The sequence below is a fragment of the Bos indicus genome, chromosome 5 (genome assembly GCF_029378745.1).
Source record: "Bos indicus isolate NIAB-ARS_2022 breed Sahiwal x Tharparkar chromosome 5, NIAB-ARS_B.indTharparkar_mat_pri_1.0, whole genome shotgun sequence".
NCBI lineage: Eukaryota > Metazoa > Chordata > Mammalia > Artiodactyla > Bovidae > Bos > Bos indicus.
Genome location: NC_091764.1, coordinates 56,053,706 through 56,081,420, shown reverse-complemented (window position 1 = coordinate 56,081,420; position 27,715 = coordinate 56,053,706). Strand labels below are relative to the sequence as shown.

General features: G+C 46.4%; 3 protein-coding genes across 6 annotated transcripts; 1 reads left to right on the top strand and 2 right to left on the bottom strand.

Moving 5' to 3' along the window:
- The first annotated feature begins 4,629 nt into the window (after window positions 1-4,629).
- Window positions 4,630-23,466, top strand: MARS1 (methionyl-tRNA synthetase 1). 4 transcript variants are annotated; one of them, XM_070789397.1, is made up of 22 exons: window positions 4,630-4,866; window positions 5,866-5,956; window positions 6,102-6,180; window positions 6,259-6,393; window positions 6,738-6,813; window positions 7,056-7,228; window positions 7,398-7,504; window positions 11,275-11,391; window positions 11,531-11,734; window positions 12,460-12,661; window positions 14,764-14,838; window positions 19,079-19,285; window positions 19,458-19,553; window positions 19,914-20,031; window positions 20,390-20,603; window positions 21,309-21,440; window positions 21,548-21,652; window positions 21,744-21,930; window positions 22,772-22,843; window positions 22,961-22,984; window positions 23,072-23,158; window positions 23,253-23,466. In XM_070789397.1, exons 1-22 carry the CDS (start codon window positions 4,758-4,760, stop codon window positions 23,397-23,399), a joined length of 2,757 nt encoding a protein of 918 aa, XP_070645498.1. In that variant the 5' UTR covers window positions 4,630-4,757; the 3' UTR covers window positions 23,400-23,466. The 4 variants fall into 4 exon arrangements, with proteins under 4 accessions (XP_070645498.1, XP_070645499.1, XP_019816520.1 ...); XM_019960961.2 differs by having other exon boundaries at window positions 4,633-4,866; window positions 19,115-19,285; XM_070789398.1 differs by lacking the exon at window positions 22,961-22,984 and having other exon boundaries at window positions 4,632-4,866.
- Window positions 23,410-27,498, bottom strand: DDIT3 (DNA damage inducible transcript 3). The gene is made up of 4 exons (XM_070789402.1): window positions 26,398-27,498; window positions 24,950-24,997; window positions 24,081-24,238; window positions 23,410-23,988 (listed from the first exon to the last, which is right to left on the bottom strand). The coding sequence occupies exons 1-4, from the start codon at window positions 26,441-26,443 to the stop codon at window positions 23,620-23,622; spliced, it is 621 nt and encodes a 206-aa protein (XP_070645503.1). The 5' UTR covers window positions 26,444-27,498; the 3' UTR covers window positions 23,410-23,619.
- Window positions 24,080-27,582, bottom strand: LOC109559326 (DDIT3 upstream open reading frame protein). The gene is made up of 3 exons (XM_070789403.1): window positions 27,520-27,582; window positions 24,950-24,997; window positions 24,080-24,238 (listed from the first exon to the last, which is right to left on the bottom strand). The coding sequence occupies exons 1-2, from the start codon at window positions 27,580-27,582 to the stop codon at window positions 24,956-24,958; spliced, it is 105 nt and encodes a 34-aa protein (XP_070645504.1). The 3' UTR covers window positions 24,080-24,238; window positions 24,950-24,955.
- Between the last annotated feature and the right edge of the window lie 133 nt (window positions 27,583-27,715).

Genomic DNA, 27,715 nt, shown 5'->3' with positions numbered 1-27,715 from the left:
GCTCCACTTTCAACATGTGGAGAACCTTGCCCCTCCACTCTCCCTTCCTACTTCCAAAATAGTGACCAAGGAAATGGCTACCCACTCCAGTATTCTTGCCTGGAGAATCCCATAGACAGAGGAGCCTGGAGGGCTACAGTCCATGGGGACACAGAGACTTGGACTGAGTGACTAACACTTTTTTTCTTATTCATTTATTCATTCATCTGGTGGTTGTTAAGTGCTCAAATCTCATCCTCTTCTGCCTTCTCTCCTGCACTTTTTCATCTTTATTGACTCCTTACCATTAGTTTTTATTTGTTTAATGCATTTTAAAATTTTATTATTTATTTAATTAATTTTTGGTTGCACTGAGTCTTCATTGCTGCACTCAAGCTTTTTCAAAGTTACAGTGAGCAGGGGGTGCTCTTCGTTGCAGTGCATGGGCTCCTCATTGCAGTGGCTTCTCTTGGTGCACAGGCTCTAGGTGCATGAGCTTCAGTAGATGCAGCACTCAGTAGCTGTGGCTCCTGGCTCTAGAGCACAGGCTCAGTAGTTGTGGCACATGGGCTTAGCTGCTCTGAGGGATTTAGAATCCTCCCAGACCAGGGATCAAACCCATCTCCCCTGCATTGGCTAACAGATTCTTATCCACTGTACTACCAGGGAAACCCTACCATTAGCTTTTAAACATATCCAAGTCTCTCCCATCTTTAGACAAACTTCCCTTCATTTACTGTACTCTCTAGTTGCTACCCTATCTCTCTCTTCCTTTTCACAGTCAAATTTCTTGAAACAGCTGCCTACACATGGAGGTCTCTATTTCCTCTCCCTCATTCCCTCACTTTTGCAAGTTCACTCCTCATAGGGTGTGGCCTGCCTCTGCAGAGACATTCTGCAGTCCTTATGTTGCTTGACATCTCAGCAACAACCAATACAGTTGACCTTTCTCTCCTACAAACATTGCTGGTGTCCTTCTTAGTTTTTTTTTTTTTAGCAATTCCTTCTTTGTTGCATAAGAAAGAACTTTGCTTGTTTCTTAAACCCCAGAAGTCTGTCTAAGATCCTGTGCCCTTTGCCTTCTATATACCATTGGTGGTCTTATTCTCTCCCCAGCTCAAATGACCTCCATATGTCACTGGCACTGTATTTCCAGTCCAGATCTTTCTCTGGAGCTCCAGTCTAATCCATTGTCCACTGAAAAACTCCACTTGGGTTTTTCACAGGTACCACATAGTATGTTCTGAATTGAACTTGTCAGCTTCCTCCATAAACTTGTTTCTCTCGCAGTACCACTATTAAGTTAATTAATTAATTTTTGGGGGAGTGCCACACCAAGCGGCTTGCTGGATCTTCATCGACCAGGGATTGAACTGGGGCCATGGCAGTAAAAGCCCAGAATCCCAAAACCTAGGCTACCAGGGAACTCCCAATTTAAATTTAAATTTATAAATATTTATTGAATGCTTACTATCATACATACCAGGGCAAGAACTCTATGCTAGGCATTATCAATTAAGATGCCCTTTTTTAGCGAATTCCCTGGTGGTCCAGTGGTTAGGACTTGGCCCTTCCACTGCAGGAGGGAGGGCTTCCATCTCTGTTTGGGGAATTAAAATTCTGCATGCTGTGATGTGTAGTCAAAAGTAAAATTGTTGCCCTCTTGTTAACGATTAAAATACAGTGCGATAATCACTATGAAAGGGGAAATACTATCATCTGTTGGAGCACATTGAGGGTGTACCCAATAGCCCAGGCCAGAAATCTAGCAGCCAACCCTAACTGTCTTGATTCTTCAGCACTCATATTTAGCTGATTACTAAATCTTTGCAATCTACTTCCTTTAATCACTATAACTACTGCCTTTTTAAGCCCAGATAATATAATTTCTGAACTAGTCTCCTTGCATATAGTTCTGCTCCTCTCCAGTCCATTCCTGGCACAGTGATGCTTCCAAAACATAAAAATGCCCTGCCACTCCCCTGACTTAACCATTCAAAGGTTTCCCATTTTCCTCAGAGTAAAGTCCAGATTTTACAGTATGGTTTATAGAGACTTTCTCCTATTAGCCTAGCATTTTCACACTTCCTACTACAAACTCCATATTCCAGCCACATACTAATTCCTCACATTCCTAAAATGAATTGAGGTCTCTGGTCCTTTGCATAAGTTGTTCCTTCTGCCTGAAACACTTCCTCTCTCCACTTCCACCAATCTTTATCAGACTAATTCTTAGTCATTAGTTAGATCTCAGTTGAAAGGTCATTTGCACAAGAAAATCTCTCTTAACTCCTTAGAGTCAAGTAAGGGCCCTAACTAGGAGATCCTACAGCAAGCTTTACATTCCCTCATTATAACTTTCATGACACTTTAAGGTTATTTGACTTTTCTAACTTCCCAGAAAGTCTGTGAGCTCTGCTAAGGTAGAAGCCTATTTTGTGAACAACTGTATCTTCAATGCCTTATATAGCTCAAAGTAACCTCTCTGTAGGGTAGAAAGTTTTCCTCATCTGAAAAATGAGAATGACAGAAGCTACCTCACAGTCTGTAATTTAAAAAATAACAATTATTTTCTTAGAACCCATGATTTTATGGGGCAGAGGCTTGGGCAAGGCTCCGCTGGGTGATTCTTCTGTCCCATGTAGTGTTGACTAGGATCACTTGGTGGTATTCAGCAATCAGATAGATGGTGTGGTCTGGAAAGCTTCACTCACATACCTGACACCTTGATGAGGATGGATGGAATGCTGGGATCAGCTGGCACTGTCAACCAGCATGTCAACATGACACCACTCCTGCATGGCAATCTCAGAGTAGTAAGACTTCTTACACGGGAGTTCAATGCTATCAGAGTGTGCCAAGAGGCCTGGGCAGAAGCTGCAAGACTTCTTATGGCTTAGCTTCAAAAGGCCCAGAACCACCACAGAGTGTTTTGAAAATTAAAAATGTGGGTTTTTTTCCATTTAAAAAAATTAGTTCTTTTTGAGAAATATATATTAATTAATTTTATTAATTAATTTAAATTAATAAAATTAAATTAATTAAATTAATTTAAAAGGGATTCAAAGATGATTAAGAAGGTCCCTTTCTCAATTACTGATACGTGCTTCCTAGAATAGAATATACTTATTGCCCCTGGTGGCTCAGTGGTAGAGTCCACCTGACAATGTAGGAGACATGAATTCCAACCCTGGGTTGGAAAGATCTCCTGGAGAAGGAACTGACAACCCATTCCAGTATTTTGACTGAGAAATGCCATGGACAGAGGAGCCTGGCAGCCTACAGTCTGTGGGGTCACAAAAGAGTTGGACATCACTTAGCGACTAAACAATTGCCCAACTCTTAGCCTTCATAGTCCCCTCAATCTACTTTTCTATACGAAACCTCCCTTCCCTTTAATGAGATTGCCAGTCTGCATATGGCTTCAGACTAGTATTAAATCAATATTTAATAGTCACGTTCTCTTTTGTTAATAAGACATCTAAATTAATTTTTAATTGTCACTAACGTTAAGTTGGAGAAGGCAATGGCACCCCACTCCAGTACTGTTGCCCAGAAAATCCCATGGACGGAGGAGCCTGGTAGGCTGCAGTCCATAGGGTCGCTAAGAGTCAGACACGACTGAGCGACTTCACTTTCACTTTCCACTTTCATGCATTGGAGAAGGAAATGGCAACCCACTCCAGTGTTCTTGCCTGGAGAATCCCATGGACGGAGAAGCCTGGTAGGCTGCAGTCCATGGGGTCGCACAGAGTCGGACACGACTGAAGCGACTTAGCAGCAGCAGCAACGTTAAGTTCGGAGAAGGCAATGGCACCCCACTCCAGTACTCTTGCTTGGAAAATCCCATGGACGGAGGAGCCTGGCTGCAGTCCATGGGGTCGCTAAGAGTCAGACACGACTGAGCGACTTCACTTTCACCTTTCACTTTCATGCATTGAAGAAGGAAATGGCAACCCACTCCAGTGTTCTTGCCTGGAGAATCCCAGGGTTGGCGGAGCCTTGCGGGCTGCCGTCTCTGGGGTCGCACAGAGTTGGACACGACTGAAGCGACTTAGCAGCAGCAACGTTAAGTTAGTGTCCCTAACGTAAGTAATTCAGACACGACTGAGTGACTAAGCACATAGTGAAGTCGCTCAGTCGTGTCCGACTCTTTGCGACCCCGTGGAGTGTAGCCTACCAGGCTTCTCCGTCCATGGGATTCTCCAGGCAAGAATATTGGAGTGGGTTACCATTTCCTTCTCCAGGGGATCTTCCCTACCTAGGGATCGAACCCGGGTCTCCCGCATTGGAGGCAGACGCTTTAACTTCTGAGCCACCAGGGAAGCCCTAAGCACACAGCACAACATTAAGTTTATCATAACTCTCAACTCTAGAACTCTGATTCTTATGGACTCGAATCTAGAGTAAGCCATTGCGAGTTGCCTCTGTCATGACAGCGCCACTTCAGCAAGAAAGTGGGGCCCTCGGTTTCTGTCACCGGCTTCTGGCTGCTTTAGAGGATTAAAGTGCGCTGGGCCCTACACGTTAAGGTCTTCTCCGGTCCTCCCATCAATAATGTGTCGCTCTGGCACCGCATCTAAGGCCTCTCCATCTCTATGACACTCCTTTCCTGTTTTCTAGTGTTGCATGATGGGAGAAACAGTCAGCTTTCCGGGAGCCAGGCCAGGGGGACGGCTTCATTCGGGACTCCATTTCCCGGCGTGCCTCGCGGCGGTCGGTCCGCCCTCTGGCGGGAGACCGGTTCCGGTTGCATCAGCGTGGGGGTCCACGGCGAAATGAGGTTGTTCGTGAGTGAGGGCGCTCCGGGGAGTCTGCCTGTGCTGGCCGCGGCCGGGAGGGCCCAGGGCAGAGCGGAGCTGCTCATCAGCACTGTAGGCCCAGAAGGTAGTCGAGCTGGCGCTGGTGGGCGGTGGATGAGACGGGCGGGACTGGAACACGCAGACAACGACCCCACAGTTGTCTTCGCCAACATTCCAGGCCCCAACACCACGCACTCCCGTCAATTTCCTCCCACGTTATCCTTCAGCACCCCATACCTTCTTCCCTCCCAGTGACATCTTTCATCAGTCACTTCCCTTAATTAGCCTCAGTGTACCCTTCTCTAATTTCTGGTCTCCCCTCCTTCCTCTCTCAGGACCTTGTCTCACTCCGGTGAACCTCCTTCCCCTCTCCAACCTCCCATACCTACTAGGTACCCTCCCCACACGTCATTCATATGATAACCCCCAGGTTTTCTTAGGAAACCCTACTTTTCTCTCCTAAACACACAGACACACATGCTCCCTTCGGTTTACCTCTTCTCATTCCCAGCTATCTGTTTGTGTGACTCCTAAGCGGTTCTCTTGTCAGTTCTCCCAGGGTAGCTCAGATCATTTTCAGATATTCTTGTGCTCAGTCTCTCAGTTGTGTCCGGCTCTTTGTGACCCTATGGATTGTAGCCCGCCAGGCTCCTCTGTCCATGGGATTTTGTAGTCAAGGATACTGGGGTGGGGGCCATTTCCTTCTCCTGACGCAGGGATCGAACTCGTGTCTCCTGCATTGGCATGTGGATTCTTTAGCACTGAGCCACCTGGGAAAACATCAGATATCCTGGTTATCTTCAGCTGTTCCAGTTCTTGGCTGCAGCACTACCCCAGTACCACCACATCCTCTCTGCAGTCCCCATCTGTTTCAGCTGAACACCTGCTTGTCTCTCCAGCTCATTCTGGACCCACCCCCTTTCAGAGGTCTTATCCTGGACCCTCTCCTGGTGACTGCCCATCTCCCCCGCACCCCCCTCTGCCCTCCTAGTACCCCCCCCCCCCACGACTGTGAAGATGTCCTTTTAAGTTGACATAGTATTTCTTGTCTCTCTTTTTCACCCATCTTCCTCCCCTGTGTCAGAGTGTGTGGTCCCATTCCTGACCCGGCCTAAGGTCCCTGTCTTGCAGCTGGATAGTGGCAACTACCTCTTCTCCACCAGTGCAATCTGTCGGTCAGTATTGGTCCTTGATGCAGGGAGGTGGCTGAATAAAATCGGGTTACTGTCCTCTGTGTGGCCTTATTTACAACTGGCGTGAGAAATGGACTCGACCAACGAGCCCCTTTAATTCTCCCTCTGTTGCTCTCTCCCTGGGTAGATACTTCTTTCTGTTATCTGGCTGGGAGCAAGATGACCTCACCAACCAGTGGCTGGAATGGGAAGCAACCGAGCTGCAGGTGGGACTGAGATGTGAGGGTTGGCAGGCAGATTGTTGCTCTGCACGGCCGTCCTGACCCGTGTCTCCTGTGTTTCAGCCAGCTTTGTCCGCTGCCCTGTACTATTTAGTGGTCCAAGGGAAGAAGGGAGAAGATGTTCTTGGCCCAGTTCGGAGAGCCCTGACGCATATTGACCACAGCTTGAGTCGTCGGAGCTGTCCGTTCCTGGCTGGGGTGAGTTGGGCCTTGAAATCAGGGTTGGGAAAAGCTGTATGGTATAAGAATTAAGGAGGAAGACTGTATTCAAAGTTCAACCCCTCCCCCCTCAACTGCCCCTTACTGGCAGTGTAACCTTTAAAACTCATAACCTCTTTAATGTTCATTGTTTCTCGTCTTTGAAGTGGGAGTGATGTTAGTACCCTTCTCAGTGGGTTATTGTGAGAATTGAGATAATTTAAAATGCTTAACACAGTGCTTGATACTTAATAAGTGTTTAGGAAATGTACAGTATTATTATATCCATGGGAAGAAACTGAGTGTCTCACCTGTGTACTTTTTCTTTTTGTTTCTCAACAAAGGAGACAGAATCTCTAGCTGATATTGTTTTGTGGGGAGCGCTCTACCCGTTACTCCAAGACCCATCCTATCTCCCTGGTGAGAACTGTGCATATCACTTCCCCACCAGCCTGAGGAACTTGGTGTAGGGGTTACAGAGTGGGCAGTAGACTATTGAGGACCTATTCTTAGCTGTAACTTGACAGGGCAACTATAGCAGAAAGACAGCTGAGGGAATTGGGAAAGGCAGCTAGAGAAACTTCATAAAGAAGGGGAGGAGGTCCCCTTCCAGCTACCGATTCTAGGTCTTGTTGATTGTTTCCTTTCTCCCATGCCCACAGAGGAGCTGGGTGCCCTGCACAGCTGGTTCCAGACACTGAGTTCTCAGGAGCCATGTCAGCGAGCTGCAGAGACTGTGCTGAAGCAGCAGGGTGTCCTGGCCCTCCGGCCCTACCTCCAGAAGCAGCCCCAGCCCAGCTCCCTTGAGGGCAGGCTTGTCAGCAATGAGCCTGAGGTTTGGAACAAAGAAGAGGGGTACCCACACAGCCGCAGTGCCTGAGGTGGCGGGGGTGGCTTGGAGAGAGAGTTTGAGCACAGCTGTTAACTATGTCAGTTCTTGGAGAGAATTTCCTTACTCTGTGTGCCCTTCTTACCTGGTGAGGGATACTGTCCACTCTTCATAGGAGGAGGAACTGGCTACTCTGTCTGAGGAGGAGATTGCCGTGGCTGTAGCTGCTTGGGAGAAGGGCCTGGAAAGCTTGCCCCCTCTTCGGCCGCAGCAGAATCCAGTGTGAGTAGGCACAGACTGAGTGGGGCTTGGTTTCTTATGTGGAAATTGTTGATAGAGCCAGTTCCTGCCTGTTTAATCCCCATCGCTGACCTTTCTGTAATTCTCTATCCTCTTAATCTCTTGGCTAATATTTTGGACATACTGTCCCTCAGTTCCCCCCCACACCTGTGTTTTCAGTTACTTTCTACCTACTGATTGTACCTTAGTCTGTTTTTCCCGTTCAGATCGTTGTTCTGAGCTTTAGACATCTGTCAGACTACCTCCTTGATTCTCCACCTCCACTGGCATTGCAAACTCATCATGTCCAAAACCAAATCTCTTACCTTCCCTGCCAGCTTCTCTTTCTCCTTTAGTCACTTGTCTTAGTGAATGACTCCCACCTTCCACCTAAAGATCCAGGCCAGAAATCTTGGTGTCATCTATCTGTACCATTTTCTCATCTTTCCCTGTATCATTTACTCCATTACCAGGTCATTGATTCTTAACTCCTAAGGAGTCCTTGTATCCATCCCTTCTCCCTGTCCTCACTGCTGCTAACCTGAAGTGGGGCCTTGCCATCTCTTACCTTCTCCTTCCCTGCTGTCCTGTGCTCCATATTGTCACCAGATGGCTGCTTAAAACTGCTGATATTATCATCTCATCCTCCTTTTCAGAATTCTACAGATGGTTTCTTTGTGTACTTCACCTGGTCTTTCATGATCTCGCTCCTGCCTGCATGCTTAGCATCATGTTTTATCACTCTTCTGATAGCTAAGATAATATTCACACACATAGTGGGAATTTCCTGGCTGGGTCCAATGGTTAAGACTGGTGCTTTGACTGGTGACGGCTTGGGTTCAATCCATGGTCAGGGAGCTGTGTGGTGTGGCCAAAAAAAAAAAGTCACACCCGTATGTAGATTTTTCCATCGAAATGAAGTATTTGTAGTTCTGAACATGTTGTTCAATAAAGATTTACGTGTCCACTCCTTGTCAGGCCCTGTGTGCTGGGAACTGGGTCTACAGAGGGGAGCAAACAGACAAGACTCTGCTGTCATGCCACTTTGAGTCTAGTGTTATAGACAGGTATTTTAAAAACTAAGTAGTATGAAGGAAAAAACAAGTGCTGTGAGAAAATGTCACAGGAGGTTAACTTAGAAAAAAACAACATTTGAACTAACAATTGTGGGAATTCCCTGGAAGTCCAGTGGTTAGGACTCCATGCTTTTACTGCTGAGGGCCTGGGTTCAGTCCCTGGTGGGGGAGCTAAGATGCCACAAGCTGCGCAGTACAGCCAGAGAAAAAGGAGACCTAAGACTTGCCAGATGAGTAGGGGTTACTCAGGCAAGGGTAAGTCTGGGGAAAGGCTGTCTCAGATAGAGGAAGCATCTTTATAAGGAATTTCTAAAAGGCCAGTGGCTGGAGGCTGGTTAGTCAGGGGACAGCTGGGTCAGAATGAGCTTTGAGAGGAGGCAGGCTGAGATCATATACTCACACCTTGGTGTGTTTGCTCATGCTCTTCTTGGAAGGCCTGTGTCTCCCCTACCTGCTGGACAGTTGTTCAGGAGACTGGGTCTGTCATGTCCTTCTCTGTACAGCTTGAGAGTCTTAAGTGCTTCATATTCTGGCAGCTCCCGTTGTCACATTTTATGGTAATTGTCTCTACGTGTCTGTCTCCTCACTAATCTGTAAACTTATTGAAGGTTGGGACTCTCTTTTCTTTTACATGGAGTATCTTGTAGCACAGGGTCAAGTATTTGGTAGAAAATGGTAAAATTTAAATGAGTTAGTGAAAGTTCATCTTTTATTCAATCACTCATTTTGAATATTTCTGTGAGTACCTACTGAGGATTGATTTGAAGGTAATAAAGAATAGGAGGTAGACTTTCTCAGGTGTCTATACAGGCTAACTTGTTTGAATGCATACTTAGAGGAGGAGACAGCTGGTGTTAGAGCAAATGCTAGAGCAAATGCTTTTGCTTCTGATTGAAGTGCACCCCAAAAGTCTTGAATCTGGCAAATTGCCACCCATTCTTGAGAACCCAACCCAAGTAGTTCTGCCTCTGTGGAGTCTTTATTTTTGGCTGTGTTGGCTCTTCATTGCTGCGTGTGGGTTTTTTCCAGTTGTGGTTCGTGGGTTTCTCTTGTTGCTGAGCATGGGCTCTAGACACGTGGGCTTCAGTTGTTGTGGCTTACAGGCTCTAGAGCGCAGCCTCAGTAGCTGTGGTGCATGGGCTTAGTTGCTCCTTGGCATGTAGAATCTTCCTGGACCAAGGCTGGAACCCATGTCCCCTGCACTGGCAGGTGGATTCTAAACTACTGGACCACCAGGGAAGTCCCTCTGTGGAGTCTTGGGCTGGAGATGCTCAACTTCCTTTGACCTCTGTGAGCACTTTGTACCTCTGATCGCACTGATCCCAGTCAGAAGTTATGTGATAGAATGTACCCTCCTTGAGGGCAGAACCCTGGGCATACTCACCTTTATGTCTCCACTGTAGTAAGCACACACAAGATGAGAGAGACGTTACAGAGCGACACAGAAAGGAGCACTGCAGCGTGTGTGGTACAGGTTGCTTAGGGGGTCAGGGTACAAGGATGACTGGGTGGAAGGCCGATTGTCAGTGAGGGAGGGTTTTCCTGAAGGAGCTTTCTAAGCTGGACTTCAGAGAAATTTGTGGTATTCAGTCATGGGGAGAAAAGTCAATGAATGCAGGAGAGATTGGTGAGCACTTCCTGAAGAAATGAGCTGTAAAATGTTCCAGGAAGTAGATGGACCGTCTAACCAGATATACAGCATGCAGCTGGGAAAGAAGGGTGAGGTTAACACCTCTGTTAGTAGTTAACACTCTGGAGTCTCTGTTAGTAGATTCCGAGACTCGGTGAGCCTGCAGGGTGCCTACGGTTGAAGAACATGGTAATTGTTGGGAGTTGGCCGTTGTAAGTTAAGAATGGTTTGAAATAACATTGTAAATCAATTATACTTCAAGAAAAAATATTAAAACTGAAAAAAAAGAATGATTGGAAAGATGAACCCTAGTGAGGTGTTAGTGCTGGGGAGGGTGGTGGATATAGGATGTGTTCAGCCGAGCTGTCATGGGTGACAAAGCATGGAGAGAGAAGAGCAGATTGAGTGACCTCTGGCGGCAGATTGAGTGGCATGACTAGGAATGATCCTGGGACAGTGGGGAGGAGATTATAGCTATGAAGGCAGTGGCTGGTGCCTGCTGGTTTGAGACAGGCCATGAGGAAGTGGCTGACCCATATGGGTTAGGGCGTGAAAAGTCCTGGGATATGAGAGGACTTGGGAACACTTGTGTGTGGGTTGATGGATTGTAAGCATTTCAGGTCCTGACTAGAGGTAATGCTAACATAGCACTTGGAAAGACGGGGAGAGGTGTTCTTGGGTGGTGTTCAAGTCCAGGGAGTTAGTGAATGATGGTTGAAGAGAGCCTGGGGAGAGTTGTCAGTACTTGGGAGGCTAGAGCCTGAGAACCAGCTGATGGAAAGGAGCACTTAGGATTATAAAGAGGGACAGAATTCCTTGTGGGAATGAGCCTCCTTAGGAGCAGTACACGAGGCTTGCTCGCTATGGGCAGGGCCCTGTATTCGCAGCTGGAGGGATCTCATGGCTTCCGGGGAAGTTTAAGCTCCAGCAGCTTCATATGAGGAAAGACTTCGGATGGACGTGACCCTGGGCAGTAGAATAGATGCATCTGGCTGCTTCGTGCACTTTGGGTCTCTCTTGACCCTCTCATCTCCCCCTGGACTGTTCTCTTTCTTTTTCCCTACCAGGTTGCCCGTGGCTGGGGAGAGAAATGTGCTCATCACCAGCGCCCTCCCTTACGTCAACAACGTCCCCCACCTTGGAAACATCATCGGCTGTGTGCTCAGTGCCGACGTCTTTGCAAGGTGTGGCCAGCTACTGGGGGAGGGCCCCAAGGAGGCAGTGCGCCCCAAGGAAATAGGCCTCAAGTGGGGAGACTGGAAGGATCCTGGGTGCAGGGAGGGAGCTGAGATGGGGCCTCATGATCACTACATTCCTTTTCAGGTACTCCCGGCTCCGTCAGTGGAACACCCTCTACCTGTGTGGGACAGATGAGTATGGTACAGCGACAGAGACCAAGGCTATGGAGGAGGGACTAACCCCACAGGAGATCTGTGACAAGTACCACGTTATCCACGCTGACATCTACCGCTGGTTTAATATTTCGTTTGACTTTTTTGGTCGGACTACCACTCCACAGCAGACCAAGTAGGTGTCCTTTGATCAATCATAAATGGAGGGGGTGGGGGGCAGTCAGAATATTGAGGGGACAGAAAGACAGAAGGAACCAAAGTTGTTGCTCCCCCTGCCCCCAAACATCTGGGTATTGTCCTGAAATGTGATGTGTCTCAGACATTATTATGGGGAGTCGTTGTGTGCAGAAGCCTGACCAGGGCTGCAGGAGCCTCTGAGGTGGGGAAGAGACAGGACTTACGCTCACAGGAAGGATCTGCCTCGCCTCTCCCGCCTCCCTTCTCTTACAGTCTTAGGACAGCCCCTCCCACTCCTGTGTGTTTATAGCAAACATTCATTCTCTTCATTCATTCTCTGTCTGATTGTCATGCCTGTAAATACTACACAGTAGGTAGGCTGCCAGAGAGTGCTGTGCAGTTTAGCAGTTGGACTGATTTAATTTTTAGGACATATCAAAGAACTAATCAGTCCTATCCTTTTGGAGATTTTTGTTAACAAAGAATACAAAACAGATAAATCTGTATTTGACCAAAGTAAATTCTAGAGTGATGAAGAAAGAGATCATGTGGGGAGTTATGAGGGGTCTGGGCTCATCAGTAAACTCCCTACAGATGACTAGAGGGCCTCTCCCTGATTTCTTTGGCACTTGGACTGGGTGAGTTTGGGTCCTAGGTGGAGTGGCAGGAAGGAAGGGTGCATTGCTTCCTCTGACTTCCCTGGTCCCTTCCACATCTCGTCAGAATTACCCAGGACATCTTCCAGCGGCTGTTGGCCCGAGGTTTTGTGCTGCAAGATACTGTGGAGCAACTTCGGTGTGAGCACTGTGCCCGCTTCCTGGCTGACCGCTTTGTGGAGGGTGTGTGTCCCTTCTGTGGCTACGAGGAAGCCCGGGGTGACCAGTGTGACAAGTGTGGCAAGCTCATCAATGCCATTGAGCTCAAGGTAAGAGGAGGGTCTCCTGGGAGCCTAGAAGGAGAGAGTGTCTAGTTTTAAGGGACTGTCACTTAGGATGTTTTTTAAATGAAGTATAGTTGATTTATAATGTTATATAAATTTCTGCTGTACAGCAGAGTGATTCAGTTATACATATATATGCATTCTTTTTTATATTCTTTTCCATTGTGGTTTATCCCAGGACATTGAACATGGTTCCCTGTGCCATACAGTAGGACCTTATTGTCCATATTTTTTTTTTTTTTTTAATTTTTATTGTTTTGGCATGTGAGATCTTAGTTCCCTGACCAGGGATTGAACCTGTGCCCTCTGCGTTGGGAGCATCCAGTTTTAACCACCTGACTACCAAGGAAGTCCCTCCATAGGATTTTTGATTTAGCATTCAAGACCTTTCACCAGTGGCTCTTTTTACTCTAGTCTTAGCAACTGATCACTCATACTGAGCATTTACTATGTGCTTGGCATTGTGCTGGGAAATAGATAAGTTGAATTCATACTTTCCTACCTTTTCTCCTGCTTCACACCAGCTGTTCTGCGCTTGTTTAGTTCTTCCTTTCTTCCATAAATACCACCTTTCTTCTACTCCATGTTTATTCATTTGGTAGTTGTTCATTTATTCAACAAACTTTTTTGAGTCTTTACAGTAGCGTTGTCATAGTTCTGGTTATTGACATTGTAGCAATGAACAAGACAGATTTTTATCTAGTGCCAGAGAAGACCAGCACTAAAGATAGAATGTAGTTGCTGTAAGCTTCCAGGAAGATGTAACAGAGTGACTTCTGGGGGGAAGAGTTGAGCTGGGTGATTAGGGAAGTCCTCTTAGAAGGTAACATTTGAACTGAGTGTTTAACTGAAGAATGAGAAGGAGCCAGGAGGCAATAAGTGGGATGAAGAGTATTCTAAGCAGAAGGACCAGGAAATGCAAAGGCCCAAGGCAGCAGAGCAATGAAAAGGGGAATTGAAAAGACCAGTGTGGCTCACGGTGGGTGGGGGTGGAGAGGTGGTGGTGGGTTGAGATGAGGTCAAAGACGTAGGCAGTGACCAGATTTCCGGGCACAGTTAGCCCTCTTGGAGTGGAATGGCAGGCTGCTCTGTGGATAATGGGTGGGAGGGAAGCAAGGGAGAAAGCGGGGAAACCAGTTTGGAGGCCAGAGTGGCGGTAGCTCAGAAATGGAGTGATGGTAGCTTGGACTAGGTTAATAGCAGGGGGAATGAGGGGGCAGGGAAGGATTTGAGATATGTTTTGGAGGCAGACTCTGTGGAACTGGACAGACTAGAATTTGAGGTGATAGATAAGTCAAGAGAATGGAGACTTTACGTTTTTGGCTTGAGCAGCTTGGGTGGCTGGTAGCACCATCTACAGACACGGGCAAGACTACTTGAATTGCTTTCTGGTAGAGTATGGTGACGCTGTTTGGATTTGTTAAGTTGGAGATGCTTCCTTAGACATCCAGGGAGGGATGTTAGGTAGGCAGTTGATACAGGCACGTGGAGTTCGGGAGAGAGATCCTGAGAGAGTTATAATTTCTCACCTTCAAAAACCCAGATCAAAACTCACTTGCAGGCTTTCATTGACTTGCCCCACCCAACTGTTACTCCTTTAGCTGTCATACTTCATTGTTTGTACAGTCATGTCGTGTCATGCAGATAAGTATTTCTCGACATTTTGCCATGTGAAGGCCCGCGCTTGTTTTTCATGCAAGCCCGCTCCCTCTGCTTGAGCGTAACTTCCTCAAGTGTCTTCTCTTGGTCGCTCTTTTCACTCCTCACACAGCTGTAGGGCTGTCTAGCCTGGGTCTATTTAGCCTGTGCTCAAGAGAATGCATTTTTCCTGTTCTTGGGAATGAAAGGACACAGACGTGAAACTCTGTAGCAAAAGTTGTGCCCTGCAGACCTGAGTCTCCAAGCTCAGAACCGGCCCAAGTAAGTAGTTCTTACTTGGTGGGGTGTGAGAATGGGGTGAAGTGTGGTGGCAGACAGGGGACCTCATCTCTCTGTGCCTCTCGCCTCACCTGGACAGCTCCTGGCCTGTAGCCTGATTCCAACTGCCCTGCCCTGGGTCACCCCTTCTCTTGAATTTCCCTTCACAGAAGCCTCAGTGTAAAGTCTGCCGGTCGTGCCCTGTGGTGAAATCCTCTCAGCACCTGTTTCTGGACCTGCCTAAGGTGAGTGGGCCTTTCCCTCAAGCCAGTCTGCACAGCCTCTGCTGCACCCTCTGCCTCAGCGACAGGCAGAGACAAATGTATACCAAATCACTCTCCCATGTTTTTAATTTCCATTTTAAAATCACGCATGCTTAATGTAAAAAGATGTAACAGGAAAAGAGCACAGAGTGAAAGGCCAGGCCCATCTGCCAAAAGGTAGTTTTTGTTGCTCATTTTCCTCTGTAGCACTTGCATGTGAACGTTTTATTTTTATTTTTGTGATTATTATTATTTTTTAATCAATTTATTTCTGGCTGCACTGGGTCACTGCAGTCTGGCTTTCTCTGGTTGTGAATGGGAGCTACTTTCTGGTTGTGGTGTGCTGAATGAAAGTATTTTTATGCCTTTTGTCTTTTCCTTAATGTAAATTAGATCATGGCATTCATATTACTCTGCAGTCTACTTTCTTTTACTTCACAATTTGTCTTGACCAATTTTTCACTTTAGTGGATCTGTCTTTTTTTTCGTTTTATTTGTTTTAAAAAGTTTTGGCCATACCCTGTGGCATGTGGGACTTTAGTTCCCTGACCAGGGATCAAACCTGCACCCCTTGCATTAGAAACTGGAGTCTTAACCACTGGACTACCAGGGAGGTTCCTATTTATTTTTTAAAAATATTTATTTGGCTGCGCTGGGTCATAGGTTTTAGTTGCACCCCACTCAGGATCTTCTGTTTTAGTTGCAGCTTGAGGGATCTAGTTCCCTGACCAGGGCCATCTGTATTGGAAGCTCAGAGTGTTAGCCACTGGACCACGAGGGAAGTCCCTTTTTTTTCCTTTTAAACTTTTATTTGGAGATGATATCAAACTTGCAGAAAGAGTTGTGGGAATAAGCATTTCCTAGAACAAAGAACCTGTGTTCTTTACCCACAAGAACCTCATGTACCCATTACCCAGATTCACTGGCAGTTAAGATTCTGCTCCATTTGCCTTAGCATATTCTCTGTCTCATACATGTATGTATATGTACTTATAGATCCTCTTTATTCTTAAATGCTTCATTGTATGTTTTCTAAGAAAAAAGACATGTTCCTGCATAACCACAGTATGGTTAACAGCTTAAAGAAATTTAACATTAATATAGTTGTGTGATCTACCATCCATATTCCATTTTTGTCAGTTATTCCAATAATATGCTTTCTAGCATGTTTTTTCCTGTAGTGCTGAATCTGGCTCTGAATAATGTATTTAGTTTTTCTGTCCTTTAGTTTCCCTTAATCTGAAACAGTTCCTCAGCCTTTATCTTTTATGATATTAACAGTTTTTAAGAATATAGACCTTGATCCCCCTTTCAAAACAGAATATTCTTCATTTTGCATTTATTGACTGTTTTCTTCATGATTAGATTCAGATTATGCATCCTCAGTTGGAATATTGCATAGATGATACCGTGTTCTTTCCGGAGGCATGTGGTGGCCATTTCCCCCTTATCAGTGACGTAAATTTTGTTCAGTCAAGATGTTACTAGGCTTCTCCACTGTGTAATTAATATTTCGCCCCTTGCAACTTAAAAGCAGTATGTGGAAATGCACATTTAAGACCATGCAAGTATCTTGATCTTCATTGAAAGGGTTCCTCTGAATTTAGCATCCGTTTATTTAACCATTTTTACCTGACCAGGTTTTTATTAAGATTTGCCAACTCTCCCACTCTCTCCACACTTACCCTTCTCCGTCATTCATTTATTTATCTACTTACCATCAGTGTTGACTCATGGATTCCAATTTTTTTCAATGGTTTATAACTGATTCCTGTCCTAAATATTGTTGATGTTCTAGTTGTTCCTTATTTGGCCAACGGGAGCCTCAGGGTGGTTTCTCTGGGCGTTTCTGAGGTCTCCTATCATTTTTAAGCACTTATTTTCTAGCATAGCAGGATATTCTAGATTCATCTTGTTCCATCCTGGGATCCAACCATTTCTCCACCAAGCTGTGGGTTTTTTTTTTTTTTAAATAGGGAACAGTATTAGAGGCCAAGTTTTGTGTGCTCATTGCTCCTGGATGTCTTTGGTTCTCAGCTGGTTCTCAGCTCTGTGAGCAGAAAGTTAGGCATTTTATTTTAGGTTCACACGGACATTCCATTCCAGTCCAGCCCCTTGGAGTTCTTCTTCACTTGCCCTCATCCCATATTTTTTATCTCCCTTCTTCCACACGGTAAGTACTCTGGTTTCCAGCAACATTATTTACTCATTTATTTGATCCTACAGTACACCTAAAAATAATTTCAGAATTGCTTCACCCATACTGCTACCAAAAAACCTACTAAGGTGAGTTTAGGGTTAGTTTGCAGTCCTGCTCCTTCCCCTACAACTGAGGGTATGTAATCAAATGTGTTCAACATCGTCTTGGCTCAGTTTTTTCCCCCTTTCAGTGTGATTATGTTACTGAAATAAGCCAATCATTTAGGTTCATTTGCTTCTAGTTTTTTTTTCTCTCCTCATACTTGTTTTTTGAAAATATAGAACGTTAGTATGCTTCTAAATCAAAACCCTGAGAAACCTGCCGTGTTGCAGTCTGCGAGGTCACAGAGAGTTGGATACGACTTGGCGACTGAACAACAGAATACTCAGAGAAGGGTCCTTCCCCTCCTGTCCGTGCTGCCTTGTTCTCCTGTCTCCTGTAGGCGATTGGTTTTGTTTTCTGATTTAGTCTTAGTGTGTTTATTTTTGTAAAGATAAGCTTTTATATATATATATAAAACATTTTATATATATATAAAGATGAGCAGGTGAATGTATGTATACATACGTATCTATTTTTTCTTATACAAAATATAGCATACTATACATACTATTTTGCATTTTATATTTTTCACCTAACAGTATGTTCTAGAAATCATTCTGTATCAGGACTACTCCATACATGTCAGTTCATAAAGATCATTCTTACTCAGTCTTGTTTTGTTTTTGTTTTTGTTTTGGCAGCATGCAGGGACCTTAGTTCCCTGACCAGCCGTCAAACCCGTGTTCCCTGTGGTGGAAGAGTGCAGCCCTAATCACTTGGTCACCACGGAATTCACTGTTTTTTCCTTTAAATTTTTATTTATTTATATTTTGGCTGTGGTGGGTCTCCATTGCTATGTGAGGGCTTTTTCTGGTTTTGGCAAGTAGGGGCTACTCTTCTTGTGGTGCTCAGGCTTCTCATTGCTGTTGCTTGTCTTGTTGCGGAGCACAGGCTCTAAGCATGTGGCACACAGGCTTAGCTGCTCCACGGCATGTGGAATCTTCCCGGACCAGGGACTGAACCTGTGTCCCTTGCATTGCACGGTGTATCCTTAACCACTGGACCACCAAGGAAGCCCTGTTACTTAAACAGTTGCATAGTACTTCATTCTGTGTGGGTACCATAGTTTATTTAACCAATTTTTTGTGTTCATCATTCAGGTAGTTTCCAGTATTGTGCAGTTAAAAATACTGTCGCAGTGAATAACCTTGTGCATATGTATTTTTGTATTGTGGGAAGTCTGTCTTCAGGATAAATTCCTTAAGGGATCACTTGCTGTGTCCAGAATAAATGTGTATGTAGTTTATGGCCTGATTTTTCTCAGTAGGTATTGTTCAGTTTTACCTCCCTCCTAGTAGAGTGTGCACCTGTTTGCCACAGCCTCACCAGGACAGTGTGTTGTTAGGCTGCTAGTGCTGTGGTGTTTCTGTGGATGAATCATGTGAACCATTCCTTATGAAAGGTTTATCTTTGTTTTTCTGCTTACAAAAGCGATAAACACTTGTTTTTAAAATTTCAGAATGAAATAGATGGTGTAAAAGTGGATGTTCCCCCTAATCTCATTGAGAATAAAGTACTAAGATATATTTTTTGGGATTATGTTAATCCGTGTATTACGATTACTTATTTTTATAATGATAGGATTATATCTTATATTACTATTTTGAAGTTTGCTTTAGTTAATCTATTTCTGAGATCTTTACATACTTTTTAAAAGCCTTAATAAGTATTTCATTGGTTGATAAACCATAGTTCTTTAAATTCTACTGAACCAAGTGAATTAGTTTTAATTTTTGGTGTGATGAGCGGTGCAGTTCTCTTATAAATACATCTATACACACTTATGTGAAAATTTCTGTTGAAAAAAATCCCAAGTAGAATTGCTATGGCAAAGTCATGAATCCTTAATTTTAATTATATATCAATAAATGACTCCAAAAAGCTTGTATGTATTTATCTTTATGCTGACCACACATGCAGCTGTCACAAACCAGCTCTGTGCTTCTCTGCTATCAGCTGGCAGCGCGGGTGGAGGAGTGGTTGGAGAAGACATTGCCTGGCAGTGACTGGACTGCCAACGCCCGGTTCATCATTCGTTCTTGGCTTCGAGATGGCCTCAAGCCCCGCTGTATAACCCGAGACCTCAAGTGGGGAACCCCTGTGCCCTTAGAAGGTTTTGAGGACAAGGTAAAAAACCCTGTGCTTTATTCAGATCTCGTATGATTCAGCTTTGGGGTTGAAACCCTGGGCGAGCAGAACAGACCACTGGTTATGCCTTGTTTCAGTCTGAGACTCTGGGTCGGCAGGGGTTTCCGGTGTGCTTGCATTCAACCGTGTCCCCTCCCTCCTGGCCCTCCAGGTGTTCTATGTCTGGTTTGATGCCACCATTGGCTATCTGTCCATCACAGCCAACTACACAGACCAATGGGAGAAGTGGTGGAAGAACCCAGAACAAGTGAGTAGTTCTTGGTTAGCCTGTCCATGGGGCTTCCCAGGTAGCACAGTGGTGAAGAATTCTGCCAATGAAGGAGATGTAGGAGATGTGGGTTTGATCCCTAGGCTGGGAAGATCCCCTGGAGGAGAATATAGCAACCCATTCCAGTATTCTTGCCTGGAAAATCCCATGGACAGGGGAGCCTGGCAGGCCGTAATCCCTGGGGTCACAGAGAGTTGGACACAACCGAGCATGCACACATGTACCCACTGCCTGTGAGAAGGGTGAATGTGTAGCGGGGTGGTTAGGATTGGGTACCTGATCTTTCTTAGGCCTTTGAAGAGGCTCTCAGGAGCTCTGTCTCCCAATTATATTTCATAGGTGAACCTGTATCAGTTCATGGCCAAGGACAATGTTCCCTTCCATGGCATAGTCTTTCCTTCTTCAGCCCTAGGAGCTGAGGACAACTACACCTTGGTCAGCCACCTCATTGCTACAGGTACCCTGGGAGACTGAAGATGGGGGTGTTCCTAGGGAGTGAGGACCAAGGCAGTGCTTGGAAATTCCTGGAGAGGTGCTAGGTCTTGAGTTAGGAGTTGAGGTGAAATAGGAAACAGTTAGAACATGGACGCTCAACCCAGAAAAAGGAAACAAGGACCTGAAGAGAGCAGAAGTTCAGAGCTAAATTTTGTAATGGGTGGAAGTAAAGGGGAAAAGATCACATTGGAGAGGAATCATCTCCCAAGTTCTATGCAGGCCAGCTACTCTAGAGCTGAGGTTGAGAAAAGAAGAGTTAGTGGGTCAGGGATGAAGGACATGATTTGAACAGATGGTTGGCATTCTCCTTCTCTGTCCAGAGTATCTGAATTACGAGGATGGGAAATTCTCTAAGAGCCGGGGTGTGGGAGTGTTTGGGGACATGGCCCAGGACACAGGGATCCCTGCTGACATCTGGCGCTTCTATCTGCTGTACATTCGGCCTGAGGGGCAGGACAGTGCCTTCTCCTGGACAGACATGTTGTTCAAGAATAATTCCGAGCTGCTTAACAACCTGGGCAACTTCATCAACAGGTGGGATCTGGTGAGGGGTGAGAGGCAGCAGATAGCTGGGAGTGGCGGGGGGAGCGGCTTGTAAGGGGGGAAGTTAGTTGTGGAGATGTGATTTAGCAGAGTTCGTCACAAAGTGAATTTTTGCTAATTATTTTATTAATGTTATTAGAAGTGTGTCCTTTCCTAGTGCAAGTTCACTCGCAGGCCACTTAAAAGTTTGACCGGAAAAGGGTTTTTTTAGCACAGGGGTAGGAGATTGGAGTTTTATCACTTCAGTCTCACTTTCCATTATTAGTCCCTATCTCAGCTATTCTGCAATCTAAAGAAATAATCTCTGTGGCCACCCACCCTTTCAGATTTGGTTATTAACCACCATGATCAGGTAGGTAGTCTCTGCAAGAGGATGTATTTGTTAGATATCAGTTAATGTATGTATTTCAGCTTGATCATTTCAAGTTACTGACTTCTGAAAAACAAAAGGTTACTGAAAACCTTACATGAGGGATATGTTTCCTTTATATGACGGGTATCTGTGTGTCAAGTATGTCTGTCACGTGCAGACATTTTCTTAGGGGAGAGAGAAAATAAGTTTTGCTTTCCAGCTTGAGGGAGCCAGGTGGCTTCAGTTCTGAGAAAATGTAAAATTGTGAAAACTGTGTCCAATTTTCTGTAAGGAGACTGGGCAGTAACTCTTCTTCTCTCTCTTCCTTCCCTACTCCCATCCAGAGCTGGGATGTTTGTGTCCAAGTTTTTTGGGGGTTTTGTGCCTGAGATGGTGCTCACCTCTGATGATCAGCGCCTGCTGACCCATATCACCCTGGAGCTCCAGCACTACCACCAGCTGCTAGAGAAGGTTCGGTAAGTATCTACACCTCTGTCTCAACTCCGTGATCTGCTGGCATGTTAACAACCCCATACTGGTACCCCCAGGACCTTACACCTTGGCCTGCATCCTTCCTTCCCAGGATCCGGGATGCCTTACGTAGCATCCTCACCATCTCTCGCCATGGCAACCAGTACATTCAGGTGAACGAGCCCTGGAAGCGGATTAAAGGTGGCGAAGCTGACAGGTGGGTAAGAAGGTAGGGTTGGCTACAGAAATAAAGTGACTGGTTGGATGTGTCCTCTTGGAGGTCCGGACTAGTATTTTTTCTTCCCCAGGCAGCGGGCAGGGACAGTGACAGGCTTGGCCGTGAATATAGCTGCCTTGCTGTCCGTCATGCTCCAGCCTTACATGCCTACAGTTAGTGCCACCATCCAAGCCCAGCTGCAGCTCCCACCTCCAGCCTGCAGTATCCTGCCCACAAACTTCCTATGCACCTTACCAGCAGGACACCAGATTGGCACGGTAGGTCTGAGAGTTGAAGAGCCAGCCTCTCTCAGAATTTCTTTTGAAAAAATTATTCATTTATTGGCTACATTGAGTCTTTGTTGCCACACACGGGCTTTCTCTAGTTGAGGCAAGTGGAGCTACTCTCGAGTTGTGGTGCACAGGCTTCTCGTGGTGGTGGTTTGTCCCGTTGGCTCTAGGCACATGGGCTCAGTAGTTGTTGTGTATGGGCTTAGTTGTCCCAGGGCATGTGGGATCTTCCCAGACCAGGGATTGAACCTGCATGCCCTGTGTTGGAAGCATGGAGTCATAACCCCTAGACCACTAGGGAAGTCCTTCAAAATTTCTACCTTGCCATGCAGCCTTTGGAGGAGGGCTCAGGGAAGAACTTACTCTGGGTGTGACACTCTCACAGCTGTTCTCACAACCCATTCCACCCTCACCTCCACTCTGCACTTTAGGCTTGTTTCTGATATAAAGCCCTTGGTATTGGTTTACAAGCCCAATATTTTCTTTAGTCCATATATCCTCACTGTCCTTCGTGCCAGAACCCAGGGGGCAGGGAAAATACAGGGTAGCCACTTTCTGAAGACAAAGTGATAAAAATATGTACGTACTCCTCTAAGGTTTTGCATCAACCTAGCATTATTAAATAGCCCAAGTAATCTTTGATCCTAATGAATGCCAGTGCTTTTTCTGAATTCTTTACTGAAGTCAGCATGTATTTTGCTCAGTGGTACACTCAACCTTTTGGAAACTTGAGTGCCTAAATGTCAGAAGCTGGCGTGGAGAGGCCCTCTTTATAGTCAAATAAGAATTTATACCCCATCAGTGGATGATTCTGGAATTTTTTTCACAGGTCAGTCCCTTGTTCCAAAAATTGGAAAATGACCAGATTGAAAGTCTGAAGCAGCGCTTCAGTGGGGGCCAGGTGAGAAATCTAAAGACTGCCTCACCCACCAACAGTCCTCCATGTCCCTCAGTAGCCCTCACTCATCTCTCTTTTGGCCCTGCTGCTTCCTCACTTAGTTTTTCTTTCCTGTCTTAGCTAGAAGAGTCCTTGGCATTAAAGGTAATCACTTGCCCCTGCAATCTTATGTCAAACCTGAAGTCAGATGTTTATGGTAGCAGGTGCTAACTCTGTCCTGTTGTTCTCAAGGCAAAAGCATCCCCCAAGACAGCAGCTGGACTGACAACAGCTGGACCGCAGCAGATCCAAGCACTGACAGAGGAAGTGACCAAGCAGGTGTGGGGCTGAAGCCCTACGGGAAGCTGGCAAAGCTGAATCCTAAATAGGTCCTTTCTGGTCTCACTTATTCCCCCACCCCCTCTCTTCTCAGGGCAATATTGTCCGAGAATTGAAGGCACAGAAGGCAGACAAGAACCAGATTGCTGCAGAGGTGGCTAAACTCTTGGATCTGAAGAAACAGTTGGCTCTAGCTGAGGGGAAACCCCTGGAAACATCTAAAGGCAAGAAGAAAAAGTGAAAGTGAGAACTTATCATAGAAAGTCACTTTAATGGATATGGACAATAATAAATAAATGTACAATCTATATACACGCTAAGACCCTTTTCTATCGTCGACCCTAAGCTTCTCCCCTGCTGAATCGATGGTGGTTGGGTATGTCGTTGGCACTGGTGACGTCAGTAGATACTTCCAGGAAGGGTCAGAAGTGGCCTGAAATGGAAGTGCTGGTCCCAACTGTTCATGCTTGGTGCAGATTAACCATCCGGTCAATCAGAGCTCGGCGAGTTGCCTCCACTTCCCTGGTCAGGCGCTCGATTTCCTGTTTGAGTCGTTCATTCTCTTCAGCCAGCTGTGCCACTTTCCTTTCATTTTCTTGTTCTTTCTCCTTCATGCGTTGCTTGCCAGCCCGGGCTGGGGACTGGCCACTCTGTTTCCGTTTTCTGGTTCTTCCTTGGTCTTCCTCTTCTTCCTCCTGAGCCAGGGAGCTCTGACTGGACTCTGGAGAGCAGGGGCTCTGGGAGGTGTGTGTGACCTCTGGTGGTCCTGGCTCCTCAGTAAGCCAAGCCAGAGAGGCGGGGTCAAGAGTGGTGAAGCTTTTTGATTCTTCCTTCAAGGAGATAAGGCAGGGTAGGTATGAATTAGTTGAGAAGCGAAGGGCAGCACCTCCACTTCCCCCGGCATCAGGCCTAGCGTTCTTACCTCCTTGTTTCCAGGGGGTGAAACACAGGTGCCCCGATTTTCATCTGAGGACAGCACCTCCTGCAGGTCCTCATACCAGGCTTCCAGCTCCCAGCTGGACAGTGCCCCGAAGGAGAAAGGCAGTGACTCAGCTGCCATCTCTGTGGCTGGATCAGGCTCTGGAAAAGGACATACTCAGGATAGTGGGGGTGAGGAAAGAAGCTCCACCGGTCAGTCTACACACTGGCCTGCTGCCTGTCTCGGTAGATAAAAATTTATTGGGAAGCAGCCACAGCAGTTTATTCACATGTTGTTTTACAGCTGCTTTCATGCTACAATAGCAGAGACAACAGCTGTGAGATAGACTATGGTGTGAGGCCCTCGACATCTTAAACATTTACTGTCTGGCCCTTTAAAATGTCTCAACCCCTGACCTAGAATGAGAGTCCCTTTTTGCTTTTGCCCAGCACTTGAAGAAGCAAGTACCTGGACATGCATTCTTATGGGTTCCTAGTAAAAGTCTTCAGCTTCCCTTGGGGAACTCCACTGGTTGTTTCCAGGGGCGGTTACCAGACACCTGTACTCCTTTCTCCTCCCGTGGGGGGAGCCTGGGCAAACAGTCCTTGGGTCCATCTAACCTTGGGTGGGGAATGAGGTGTGGTGAGACCTCCCCTGACTGTGCACTCAAGACCCAGCTTTCAGTTAGGACATGTTCTAATAATAGGGATTTGGTCACCTCTTTAAGGGCAGGCCAGGAGGATGGATGTGGCCTAACAGCAAAAACCTGCTCAGATTCAAACCTTCCTCTCCTGTCTTCTCTAGGTGTTTTCATAATTTCACAAGCAGCAACTCTTAGGAGCTAGTTTGGGGAAACGGTCAGTTAAACTTACCTGCTTTCACGTGTGGTGATGTATGAAGATACACTTCCTTCTGGAACACTGTGGGGATCAAAGATAAATATTAGCCATTTTTGGAAGGGTGGAGAAAGGTTCTTTTTACCTCCAGCTTCCTACTGGTCCTTCCTTACTTCCTATTGATAGTTATCAGTCTCTGTAGCCATTTCCAAGGACAGAGAAGAGCCTGACTTCCTTTATTTTTAGTTGCTGACATTTGTAGTCCTGATTACATAATAGCAAAATCCTGGCCAACTCAGCTTTTTCTAAATTCAAGGCAGTCTTCAAATGTGCCAGGGTAAGGACTGGACTACAGGGGCGGGAACAAATCAAGTGGCCTTTTCCTAATTCTATTCCCACACTGACCACCTTCAAATGTGTATTTTCAGTCTAGACTTCTCCTGGGACCTCCTTCTGGATATCTAATATGCATCTCAGACTTAACACGTCCCAAGACAAACTTTGGCTAATCTTCCCCTACCAAGGTCTTTCCCATCTCAGTATACAGCAACTCTAGTCGCTTGAGCCAAAAACCTTGGTATCATCCTTGACTCCTCTCAGACCCCACAATCCAGTCCAAACCAACAGCAAAACTTAAACTCATTCTTCAAAACCCCAGAATCTAAACACGTCTCACCAATTCCATTTTTGCTAATCTAGATTAAGTTACTCTCATCTCTCCTAGGTGACTGCAGAAGGTCTCTCAGTTTCTGCTCCTGCAACCAACCCCTCCTGGAGTCTATCTACAACAGTAGCCAAAGTGAACCTTTTAAAACTTAAGTCAGGGTGTGTCATTCCTCTGTTTAAAACTTAATCTCACACATATTAAAGGCTGCTGCTGCTGCTTATAAGTCGCTTCAGTCGTGTCCGACTCTGCGCAACCCCAGAGACGGCAGCCCACCAGGCTCCCCCGTCCCTGGGATTCTCCAGGTAAGAACAATGGAGTGGGTTGCCATTTCCTTCTCCAATGCATGAAAGTGAAAAGTGAAAGTCAAGTCACTCAGTCGTGTCTGACCCTCAGAGACCCCATGGATTGCAGCCTTCCAGGCTCCTCTGTCCATGGGATTTTCCAGGCAAGAGTACTGGAGTGGGGTGCCATTGCTTTCTCCAATATTAAAGGCTGAAGTCCTTTAAATGGCTTAAAAGGCCCTCCACAGTCTGCTCCTTCCTTGCCTTGTTTTCTCATTGACCTCCCCAGCTCTTGCTCACTTTAGTCCAGCCAACTGGCCTCTTGATCCCTAAAGATACTATACATGCTCCCATTTTAGGACTCCTGCTCTTGCTATTCCTTCTGGAAAGCTCTCTCTTCCCACATAAGTCTTTCATTTAAATATCACCTCAGTGAAGGAATCCCTGACCACCCAGTGTAATCTGTAACCTCCACTCAGCATTCTCTACCCTTCCATGCTTTAATGTTTTCTATGGCACTTTACATATTTGCTTACTGTATGCCTCTTCCCACTGAAATGTAAGCTCTGAGACAGCAGACATTTTTCTCTCTTGTTTGTGGATAAATGCTGGGTACCAACCTGCATGGCACACAGTAGGTCTGGTTAAGTATTAGGAATGAATGGATAAATTCTCCCCAATCTCTCACAGGGGTAGGAAAAGGAAGCTCAAAGGCAGAGCGGCAGCTCCCTGCCACTGGGGACTGCAGATGCAATATCGTCCTGAATCTTTCTCTGCAGGGCTGTCCTCCCTGGGGAACCCTTCTTGCCTTCCCGTGTGTGGGACAAGGCTTTCATCAGCAGTGGAGCCCCAGGCCAGAGGGCTGCAGAGCCAAACAGGGGGCTAGCCTGATGCAATGGTTACACAGAGATTAGTTGGAAGACAGGACAAGGGGAAAGAGGCACGCACCAATCCCAGGGGAAGGGCAACCCACTTGGGAGACCCCAAGTGGCTTCCCACACTTAAAAGATCCAAGATGCTCTCCTGAGCAGGAGGCTAGAGGGCTTTGGGGAAAGGAAAACTCATCTCCGTTCCCTGTCCATCGACACCCCTCTTCCCGAAGACTTGTGCCGGCTTAGGATTTTCTGTTCTCTGCAAGGGTGCGGAAAGAATGTTCTGCGGAGGTCCAGAAGCCCCAGCTACTGACGTGGCTATGCTGGCCCCGAGACGCTGAGGCCGAGACAGGATTGGGGGCAGGGGTAGGGGGAGGGCCGCCAGTGGCAAAGCGGCGGTAGCGGCCCGAACCACTGGGTCACCAGGCTTTTCGGGGGTGTGTCCTGTTGCCCCGCCTCCCACCGGACAGGCCTAACAAAGAGGCCTAGGGTCAGCAACGCGAGAATAAATCTTCCTCGCTGGAGCCCGGTCGCCTAACAGCACAGATCAGGGACTGTGCTCCGGGCAGGGGTAGGATGGTGCGGTCGTGTGAAGGACGGGGTGTCTTTCTCGTAAGCACTACTTTCGAATAAAGGATTTTCCTCATCCCTCCCCGGGACAGTCACTTCTCTTCTTTGCGGAGAGGGTGGGGCTACACCCATAAGAGCGGATGCCCTAACTTTAAGGGGCCAATTCGTGTTCGAGAGGATGGGAGGGTAAAAGGTAGATGGGGAATCAGTACTCGCCTCTCTCCTCAGGTTCCGGCTTTGATTTTGGCTCTGTCGCTGCCACCCGCTCATCTTCAACATGATACACTCTATGCCTTAGACTCAAGCCTCTGACCTCGATCCTCGGAGCTGAGATCTTTTAACAGGGCCTTGCCCTCCTCTCTGGGCGGGTCCAGAGGCCTACCAATCAGGAAGCGGCACGCCGTCGTTGGCC

Bases quoted from the DNA above. Each gene is read 5' to 3' on its own strand.
- MARS1 (XM_070789397.1), top strand. From the start codon at position 4,758: ATGAGGTTGTTCGTGAGTGAGGGCGCTCCGGGGAGTCTGCCTGTGCTG. The intron at 5,957-6,101 runs GTCAGTATTGGT...CTCCCTGGGTAG, and splicing joins TCCACCAGTGCAATCTGTCG to ATACTTCTTTCTGTTATCTG. The intron at 21,441-21,547 runs GTAAGTATCTAC...CTTCCTTCCCAG, and splicing joins CAGCTGCTAGAGAAGGTTCG to GATCCGGGATGCCTTACGTA.
- DDIT3 (XM_070789402.1), bottom strand. From the start codon at position 26,443: ATGTCTGCTGTCTCAGAGCTTACATTTCAGTGGGAAGAGGCATACA. The intron at 24,239-24,949 runs GTAAGTTTAACT...GTCCTTTTCCAG, and splicing joins ATCACCACACGTGAAAGCAG to AGCCTGATCCAGCCACAGAG. The intron at 23,989-24,080 runs GTAAGAACGCTA...ATCTCCTTGAAG, and splicing joins CACCCCCTGGAAACAAGGAG to GAAGAATCAAAAAGCTTCAC.
- LOC109559326 (XM_070789403.1), bottom strand. From the start codon at position 27,582: ATGTTGAAGATGAGCGGGTGGCAGCGACAGAGCCAAAATCAAAGCCGG. The intron at 24,998-27,519 runs GCGAGTACTGAT...TGATCCCCACAG, and splicing joins GCCGGAACCTGAGGAGAGAG to TGTTCCAGAAGGAAGTGTAT.